The sequence below is a fragment of the Elephantulus edwardii genome, unplaced genomic scaffold (genome assembly GCF_000299155.1).
Source record: "Elephantulus edwardii isolate Elephantulus edwardi_28Jun2011 unplaced genomic scaffold, EleEdw1.0 scaffold00056, whole genome shotgun sequence".
NCBI lineage: Eukaryota > Metazoa > Chordata > Mammalia > Macroscelidea > Macroscelididae > Elephantulus > Elephantulus edwardii.
The window spans coordinates 18,331,613-18,342,075 of NW_006399806.1; the positions used below are offsets into that span (position 1 = coordinate 18,331,613).

The window sequence follows — 10,463 nt, forward strand, 5'->3', positions numbered from 1 at the left end:
CCCCCATCCCCTGCCACCTAGAGCACTCCCCAATTACATTTGCCTTCTCTCCAGAGAATGGGGATGCAAAAACCCTGAGTCAAGCCTTTTTAGCTTTAGGAGAAGCAGGTCGAGCTCAACAGCTTTAAATGGCAATCTGTGAATTTAAAATGTGCAAGCCTTCTCTGGGCTCTCCATGCATGTGACCAGCAATCTCAAAAACGACTTTTGAGTGAAACGACAAACCTCTCTTTTAGTCCTTTCGTGCTAGAAAAATAAAGGAACTTTCATTGTTGAGAGGGTGGTGGGAAGGGGCTTCATATAGAGAAGGAAGCAGCCCCTAAGGCAGAGTTTTGGTGTCTTTTCTTCCTAACCTGATTAAGTATATAAATACACTCTCTCCTCCATAAATACACTTTTAATATACCCTGTCTTCCTCCTAAGCCCCAGGTAACTGTTCTTTTTTGCAAAATAAGACTCACAGTAAATGATGCATAAAGTTCTTTGAGATCCCTGGATGCAAAGTGCTGTGAGAACCCAATCTTCTTTAGAACTAAGCTTTGATTTTGGATGAAAGAAAGACTTGCCCTGATGATAAGAATGTTTTAACTTCCTTTTCTCAAAGATCCAAAACTATTTAGCTCAGTGTTAGACCCTCTAGCTTGCTTCAGCGCCTAGCTACTTATCTCACTCATCTCACCATTTCTGCAGGCACCAACAGAAGGGGGCGTGGCTGGCCTTAGAGGAGGGGCTGGACTTCCCAGTTAATTGCATACAAGACACTCTCAAACTCCTATTGGCGAAGCAGCAAACCCTATATTCCCTCCCACCTCGCTACCTAACTAACCCGCCAACTCCCTTAGGTTCAGAGCCTCGGAGATAAACTTAACTTGCCCGGAGATTCAAGGCGGCCTGGGCCTCGGCGATTGGCCAGCGAGGCTTCCAACCCGGCTCTGGGAGCTCATTGGCTGCGGGTTAGCGCCCTGGGGGCGTGGCCGGAGCTGTCCGATTGGCTGAAGGGGGCGGTCCCGCCGTGTGGAGGTGGTGAAGGTGGTGGGGAGACGGGGGCGGGGCCGCACTGAGGCGCTGCGGCGGCGGCGGCGACGGCGGCGGCAGCGGTGGCGGCTGCTCGTCCGAGCCTGGCGGGGGCGGGGGTCTGGAGGATGGGGGCGGGTGAAACCACCGGCCGGTGAGAGCAGCCGCCGCCGCCTCCGCCGTCGCTTCAGCAGCCGCCGCGGTGGTCGCCGGGGGCTGCACCGCTTGCTCTCTTGCCATCTCGACATCTCGCCCGGAGGAGACTGAGGTTGAAGCGAGGCCGGCGACCGGGGACGGCCCGGCCCCGCAGCGGCACGGGAGGCGGCAGTGACAGCCTGGCCCGGCCCGCCGCCGCCCTCGGCGCCCGCAGGCACGATGAACCGAAGCGGCAGCAGCCCCTCGGCTGCTACCAACTACCTGCTCTGCACCAACTGCCGGAAAGTGCTGCGGAAGGTAGGGCTCGCCGGGCGGGGGTCCGCCTCGTCGGGACGCTCCCCGCACTGGGGCTCGGGCTGCTCGGCCTGGGGAGCACACTTGGGACGGGCTTGCAGGGGATCCCAGGGCACCGTCCCTTCACGGTGACCCAAGAAGGGGGCGTGGGATGGGACGGAAGATTTGCATGGCTGCTTCTCGGCTCCGCCGGGACAGACCGAGTCTCAAGGGATTGGGGTTTTTCCCTCCTCCTTGGTGTCTTGTGCTGGTTTTCGTTTCTCCTCCCCACATCCACCCCGGGGCTTCTGCTCCAGCAGACGGAGGGCGTAGAGCGCCGCTGCCAGTGCAGCCTGGAGGCTCGATCCCGGCTTCTTGTGCATTGAGCGGCTAGTGGAGGCTAGTGTGCAGCCTCCGCGGTTTGGGCTTGGAGAACCTGCCCCCCCTTCTCTGCTGTGCTCCTAACTATTACAGGGGTTGTTTTTGTTTCCCGGGTGGCTTCTGCTTTGCGCGCCCTTCTCGCAGACCCCCTTTTAAAATCTTTCGGCTGTTCGTCCGGTGTCTATATTCCAGCCATTAAAGGAATAGACAAAACAGCTTGGAACTTTATGGCCAAGGGGAATTCTAGTCGACCTTCCAGTTCCTTAGTCGCGGTTTGAGAGCCGAGGAGTTGTGGGGGGCACCCCTCCTAAGAACCCCTCCCCCAGGGTTGGTTCAGAAAAAATAAAAAACTGTCGCATAATCAACGTATTGCTTCCCAAGTAACTGATAGAAAGTTTACTTCAGTATTGTGTAGTTTACTTGGCTTAATCAGTTGAGGGTGGGGGCGGAGGAGCCTTTGCTTAAAAAAAAAAAAGTCGCTTTGAACAGAGAAGAGCTTTTAATTGGACTTCTAACAGCCGCCACCAAGTACTGTTCTAATCAGTTTGTTGTTCCCCATGCTCGATTTTTACATTTGATTAAGTAGAGATGTGAGTTGAGGTGCTACTGTTTGTCCACTGCAAATGAATTAAAATTGCTGAGTGTGCAGATGCATCGAGATTGAAAGACTGACTCCTGTCCCGTTTTTAGGCAATTTCTCAATTTACAGTCTACAGTAGAACTGTCCTTTATGTCTCACAAAAGAAAGAACGTGAAAAAAGAATGCATGTAAGTAAGCAGGCTTAAATATTTGCGCTCTTTGTCCAAAAACTGTTTTTCTTCCTTTGTGGGTCAGGCCAAGTGCCAATCAAAGTTGTTTTTCAAGCCTCTTTTCCCTGCAGTAGGGCTGGTGCCTATTTTTTTGCCCCCCCCCCTTTTTTAAGGAGCTTAAAGAAAGCGAAGGGATTGCAGATTTGAAGTTAATCGAACATTTAAATATACTGTACATTGTGTTTATTGGATATGTTTTTCCCAAACAGATTTTTATTAAATGTGCATGTTGAGTATGTGCAGTTATTTTTTTCCCATAAACTCTGGGATCAAATTACAGTTGATACTTGCACTGCTCATTGTAGTGCAGCTTGTGGGAGATGTAATGGATCAGAAGTGCACATCAGCGCAGTCTCAGGTTAACCCTTTCAGTGCTGCTCCAGATGGCATCTGAATTTAGCTTATTACTATCATCATCATCATCGTCATCGTTATTGTTATTTTAACTTTAAAAGTGATGATAAATCTTTAGCATGGCAAGGGTTTTTGGACATGTTTCATTAAATTCTAACCTGCCTAAAATTATAGCGAGGTTTTTGCTTGTTTCTTTCCTTAATTAAATAAGGGGTGAAAGAGAACTATATTGGACCTGGATCAAGTATATGTGTGTGTGATGCTTCTATGATTTTGGCTATGGATACCTGACATTTCTGTAGCAATTGAGACATCCTTGTGTCTTACATTTAGCTTTTAAGAAAACTATTTTTGCATGTCGAGAAAGAACATCCTCATGTCTAATCATTTCTTCTTTTTTAAAAAATGGTATATGGAAAATAGACATTCATCATTTTCATATTCTATAATCATTGTGCAGGCCTGTGCCAATACTCCAAGCTACTTAATACTGATTCATTCAGTAGCATGAAGTAACATTAAATAGAAATAAGATTGTTTTGAGCTGGTTATGACATGACTTGGCAACATTTATAGCTTTTTTAGAGTGCCATCCTTAAGTGCTCTTCAAAGAAATCAAGGTCTGGCATTTTAAATTTATCCTCCTAAAAATAGCATGTAAGAATTTAATAGACACTTTTATTTTTGCTAGAAAGTATTTAACTCTGAGTAAAATTCAGCTGTAATTCTCTAAAAGTAATTTTCTGAATTTATCTTGGGTTTTTTCCATTTAATTAAGTGTTCGGTAATAACCAAGTGAGTCACAGAATTTTGAATTTTGCTTTAGAGTAGTTCCTAAAGGGAGAGTGGAAGTCATGCATACTGAAAGGGAAGTGCTGTTTGTTATTAGATCCCTCCTTAATAATGGGAGGGGAAAACGTTAAGCCCTTAAAATGTTTGTTAAAATTTGTTGAATTTTGGGAGAACTTCAAAAGGAGCTAGACCTACCTTCAAATGAAATAATTTGGTTTAATTGCATATCTAAAAAGTACATTTTAAATTTAATGAGAATCACATTTATGCTTAGAATGCCTTTATAATTTTGGTTCATTGTCTTAAAAAATAAATACACTTATTGAAATACTGAATATGCCTCTTCTGGGAACCTTGCTATGTGCTATTGAGTCAGAACCAACTCATAGCTGATTCTCCTGCCAGTTTTCAGAGGTCGTAAATAACATGGGAGAATACTGCCTATCTTTCTCCCACAGAGCAGCTGGTAGATTTGAACCCCATACCTTTGAATTGGACGCACAGCTCCTTACCACTCAGCTATCAGAGCTTCCTGTGGGAACTTTTTAGATCAACAAAAAGAGCCAAGAGGTAAACCATGCATAGAAATAAGTAAACAAAAAAGCATCCCTAAATTTTTTACTCTTAAAAAGCTGTGTTTGTCACTGAGTCATTCAGTAAAATTTTTAGTAAAGAAAGTCATTGTTTGCGATTGGGTTAGAATCAACTCATATTTGACCCGCCAGTGGGTTTTCAAAGACAGTGAATTGCATGGAAGGAGATTGCCCTTCACTCTCCCTTGGAGCAGTTGGTGGTTTCGAACCACATGTCTTTAGGATTGCAGCACAGCTTCTTAACTACTACACAACTAGAGCTCCCTAGTAAAGGACAAGGTGCTTCTATTTCCTTTATCAGGTTAATGAATGTTGAAATGTGATACAATCTAATTGAAAATATTCCAGTGACAACTAGAAAGATATATTCCCTCGTTTTAACTTCAAAGTGGTATGTCAGACTGCATTAGAGAAGTAACTATCAGTCTATGCATCTTCTGGTAAATACAAGGGAACTTATTACAATGTACTTTGGAATATTGAGCATTTCATGCCGCTGAAGTAAGTGAAACTGTGTACTCTAAGTTAGAAGACATAACATTTGAAAATTCCCAGTATAATTTGAGTAGGAACTCTAGTGGGTGAAGAATTATCTTGACAACTCAAAGGTACACAGTTTGAATCCACCAGCCACTGAAAGATGTGCAGTCTTTTCTGTAGTTACTGCTTCTGAAGACCTGTTAGAGGGTCAGTTATGAGTTGGTTCCTACTCAATAGCATATAACAACAATCGCAACTATGTATTTTAGTAGTTCCAGAGAGAAATCTTTCTGTAATATTTACACTTTCACAATTTGCTTGTATAATTACAGATTTTAAATACCTTTCAGATGGTTTTATAAGGATATATCGCTAAATTCAAATGGGAAATATTAAATTGAACTCTATGAACCTCATTTTTAAAAATCATAATTGTAACATATTAGCAGATTCATGGCACAGCCTATCAAGTGGAATTACTTTGAATCTGAGCTTTGACTAATAACTATTTTTTATTAATTGGGTTTTTTATAGATTCCTTTTTATTGTAAAAAATAGTCTTTTACCAGATTTTTTTAATTGCTTAGAATATGAGCATGGATTGGTATCTGTATTTTAGGCTAGCTAATTAGTTTGGTGGTGTTTTTTTTAATTGCAAAAGGCAGTGTTTTACCTGATTTTTATCCTTTTTTATTAATTTTAATTAACTTTAACGCTTTCCTCCCTGCCCACCACTCCCCTTTCTAATTTTTATCTTAAATTAGTAATTTTTTCTTAAGACAGTAAACTATGATGCACTGGCTTCAACCTTCTTTCTGTGGAACCCTAAAATGCTTCAGGGTTCAAAAGTGCTTGTTGTGTGCCATTGAGTCAAGACCAACTGATAGCTGATGCTCCAGCTAGTTTTCAGAGGCAGTAAATCATATAGGAGGAGATTGCCCATCCTCCTGCAGAACACCTGTTGGATTAAAATTGTGTGCCTTTGGAATTGCAGTGCAGCTTCTTATTCTTAGATCATTAAAGTTCCCAAGTGCTTGAGTTGAATTATATTTCTAAAAGTGTTTTTAATTATAATTTAGAAATAAAGCTATAAAAAATGTATAATAACAAATTTCACTATATTTGGAGCCCACCACATAGTTAATTTTGTTAAAAGAGAATGTATTCTTTGTGCATGCTTTGAATTTAACTATGTTCTATTCTCTATTGTCTTTGTTCATATACCTGAATGCTTCCTTAATATATGATTGATGAAAGGGAACTCTGGTGTCCTCGTGGCAAGAAGTTGCGCTGCAATCCCAAAGGTGCATGGTTTGAATCCACCAGCTGCTCGGCTAGAAAAGGAGGGGGCAATCTCCTTCTGTGCCAGCTGAATCCAATTTGTCAGTACACAACTGCACAACAAGAAAAAAAAATTTTAAAAAGTGTGTGTATACACACACACACACACACACACACACATATATAATTGATGAGAATAATTATAATTGATTATGAAAGCACTGATCTTTTAAAAGTTTTCTTCCTTAGCATCACTACTCAAGCTAAATTGTTATCATGTTACTTTGAAAGTTAGCACTGTAAAACTGTAGCTGTTGTATATTTATATATTTCATGTATTTAGGTTTTGTATACATCATATATTTAGTCTTTTATGGTTCATATATTCAGCATAAGATTTCATTAGTAAAAGAGATTCTGTGGCCCACTCAAACAAATAGATAAAACCATGATAACTGCCTGGAAGAGATCCAGATTTATTCCCATTAAAAAAAAAAAAAGATGATTCAGCAGAATGTAGGGATCATTGAACAGTATCATTTGCAAGCAAAATATTGCTGAAGATTATCCCAAAATAACTAGAACAGTACATCAATAGAGAACTGCCAGAAATACAAGCTGGGTTTAGAAGAGGACATCGCACTAGGAATAGAATTGCCAACGTCAGCTGGATCTTGGTTGGAAGCCTAGAGTACTAGAGAATGTCTCTTTGTGTTTTATTGACTATACTAATGCATTTGACTCTGGATCACAACAAATTGTGGCTAACTTTGAGAAGAAAAGGAACCCTAGAACACTTGATTGTGCTCATGCAAAACCTATACTTGGACCAGGAAGCTTTCATTCAAACAGATCAAGGGAATACAAGATGACCCAACCTTGCTCTCGGAGGACTTGAAGCTTTGTTGCAGAAGGTCAAGGACTACAGTCTTCAATATAAATTGCACCTCAACATCAATAAAACAAAGATTCCAACTACCAGACAAATTAGCAGCATCATAAGAGATGGAGAAGAGATTGAGGTTGTTAACAATTTCAGCTTGCTTGGATTATCACAATCAACAGTCTTGGCAGCAGTCAAGAAATTAAAAGATGAATTGCGCTGGGAAAATCTGCAGTCAGGGACCTCTCAAGAGTGCTACAGAGCAACAGTGTCAGTCTAGACACTAATGTGTGCCATATCCAGGCCATGGTCTTCTCAGTTGTTTGCTGTGCACCTGAGAGCTGGACTAAGGATGACAGAAGAAGAATCTAGGCCTTTGAAGAAGAGTATTGAGTTTGGTACTAGAGAACATATCATGGACTGCCAAGAGAACAAATAAATCTGTCCTGGAACCTCCTTAGAAGCAAGGATTTTACAACTCTGTCTCATATACTTTGGGCATGTTGTAAAGAATGACCAGTCTTTGGAAAAGGACATCATGCTTGGAAAGGTAGAGGGGTCAGCACAGGAGAGGAAGATCCTGGATGAGATGTTTTAACAATGGGGCAGGTGTGTCGGAGACAGTGAGATTGGCTCAGCATAGAGCAGGGTTCAGAGTTATTGTTCATAGTGTCTCTGAGTCATAGTCAACTCAATGACACAAACAGCAATAACTAATGTAATTATATTGGAAGCCATAGAAGTATCTACACAGTTTTTGACAGATCTTTTAATTTGGGACAAGTTAAAAATTTTTGAGCCTTGTTTTTCCTTTTCCTCAGTACCCTAGTTCTTTATGTCTTGTTGCAGTATAGCTGAAAACATATTAAGAAATTTGGTTAATCTTTACTTTTCTGGCTTGTTTAGTACTGATTTGCATATTGCTATTTGTATTCTTCTCCCCACTTAAACTATAACCCAGTGTATTGGTTTTGATTTTCCAGGTCTTTTAAATAAAACAAAATTGCCTCTTTGACAGTGTTGATGAGGGGGAATTGGAATTTATTTTAATAGAGTCCAAAATGAGTGTGCTTAATAAAAGCAGAGGTAAATTTAGAGAACAAGGGGGGAAAGTAGTTTAGGAGAATAATTATGGAAATAAAAGTCTCTAAATCTTTTCTCCTTGATCCTCCCTTTCCCCCCTTTGAGGACTTGGGTTATAATAACTTACGTTTGTATGGACTTGCACAATTTTATAATACTTTCAAAGTATTTTAAGTGATTCCCATAAATTGGAACAAAGAAGATTTAAATGCTGTGACCTCTGTTATATAGCCAAAATTAAGATACATAATGTTAATATTGCTTCAAAACTGTATTCTAGTTGTTCATTGCAATTAAGAGTGCCAGGGTTACCACTCAACAACTCCATTTTCTGTGAATTGTCCATTGTTGTTATGTACTGTTGAGTTAGAACCAACTTGTAGTTGATCCTCCAGTGGGTTTTCCAAGGCAGTTAGAAGGGAGGAGAGGAGATTGCCCATCCTTCTCCCACAGAGCACCTGGTAAATTTGAACCATGTGCCTTTGGATTGGCAGTGCAAATCCTTACCAGTATGCCACTATGTTAGTGTTGTTGTTATGCCAGGAACTGACTTACAGATGACTCTCTAGCAGGTTTTTACAAGTAGTAAATCGTATCTTTTTCCTGTGAAACAGCTGGTGGATTTGAACCACATACCTCTAGGGTTGTACTTCAGCTTCTTACTGGTAGACCACCACCAGAGCTTCCTCCAAGCCACCACTGGTACCTAAAACTTTCCAGGTAACATTGATGGGAAGTGTGGAAGTTAGCCACTTTTAACATATTACTGTAGACTAACTTTATGAAGGAAATGAGATACCTGGCTATTTTTTTTCTAACAACTTTGTGGTTAATTTCTTAACAAGGTAAAGCAGCAACATCTTTCAATTTTGGGTTCTTGGGGCATCTCTAAGATACTTTTATTGGGAAGTGTTGTAGGTGAAAACTGTTTTCATAATTGTAACAAGACTTTATTCAGCCTTTTCACTCTTTGAAAGGGCAGTGATTGTGAAATGGTGTTGGGTCTATGGTGTGAAGCTAGAGTGTAATACCAAATAGTAGTTACTGTTTTCTTTACTGTCACACAGTGTGGGAGCAATGACAGTGTTGTTTACAGAAATTCTTGAAAGAAATGTAAATTTTATTGACTATCCAACCTTAAATGTCATTTTTATTTTCTAGGTAAAACAAACAAATAAAAAAACAAAAAAAACCACAAAAACATAGATCTCCATTATCTAGAGCTGCTGTAACAAAAATACCCAAAATGAGTGACCTTTTTAACCACTTTTTTTGGAAAATAGAAGTTTTTGCAGTTTAGGAGCCTCAAGCACAACTAATTGCTATTGAGTTAGTTTAGGAGGCTCAAGCACAACTCATTGCTGTTGAGTTAGAATGGCTTGTAGTTGACCCTCCAGTGGGTTTCTAGAGGTTGTAAATCACACTGGAAGAGATGTCTCTCATCCTCCTGTGGAGCAGCTGGCGAATTCAAACCACCTGCCTTTGGGTTGATAGCATAAACAACACAGTACGTTGGACTGCTAACCAAAAGGTCATTGGTTGAATCTGCTAGCCCTTCCTTGGGAGATAGGTAGGCAGTCTCCTTGAATAAAGGTTCATTGCTTCAGAGCCCCAGTGCAGGGTTGTTGAATCAGAACCGACTCCATGGCAGGGGTTTGGTGTAGATCTCTCTCCACAGTGACTCTGGAAGAAGTTACTTGAATCATTGAGCTTCTTCTGCTCCTGGGTGATCTTCATGTGTCTTAGCCCCTTGTCTTTCCTTCTCCCTCCTCTCATTTGTTTAAGCTTCCTTGTATTTTAAAAGCTTGACTTAAATTAAGCCATCTATTAATCCACTATCCCTCCTGAATAGGTTTATGAGGAGCATGAAGGTTAAGATTTACAACACATATTTTGAGGAACAATGTAAAAAGTATCTGCTACATAGTATACACATTGTCTCCAGGAAATACTTGTATAGCCCCTGTTGTTTCTGTGTTTGGGCTTCCCACCCACCCTGCATGTAATACTGTTATTATGTGAATGAAAACTGACAAACAATAATTATTTAAATTCATTTAAAAAAAAATGAGCCAAGTGGCCCTGAAGATTCAAGCAAATCAAATGACAATATTTGTTGCCTGTGATAGAATTTGTTAACATTTTTTATAATGTCTGTCACCATTACACTTAAAATCACCCAGTTCTTAAAGACTTGTGATAAAGAGTGATATTTAAGGGTATGATTATTTTATATTGTGCTAATGCAAAACCTATACTTGGACCAAGAGGCAGTCATCAGAACAGAGCCAGTTAACACTACATTGTTCAAAATTGGGAAGGGTATACACCAGGGATGTGTCCTATCTCCATACCTTTTCAAC

The 10,463-nt window shown here is 40.6% G+C and overlaps 1 protein-coding gene across 1 annotated transcript in view; it reads left to right on the forward strand.

Moving 5' to 3' along the window:
* Window positions 1-1,176: 1,176 nt before the first annotated feature.
* The window catches only part of SESN3 (sestrin 3), a 79,765-nt gene continuing 70,478 nt past the window's right edge, over window positions 1,177-10,463 (forward strand). Inside the window, exon 1 of the mRNA XM_006887335.1 lies at window positions 1,177-1,467. Coding sequence (XP_006887397.1) covers window positions 1,390-1,467 — 78 coding nt within the window. The 5' untranslated portion in view covers window positions 1,177-1,389. The remainder of the gene's footprint in view (window positions 1,468-10,463) is intronic.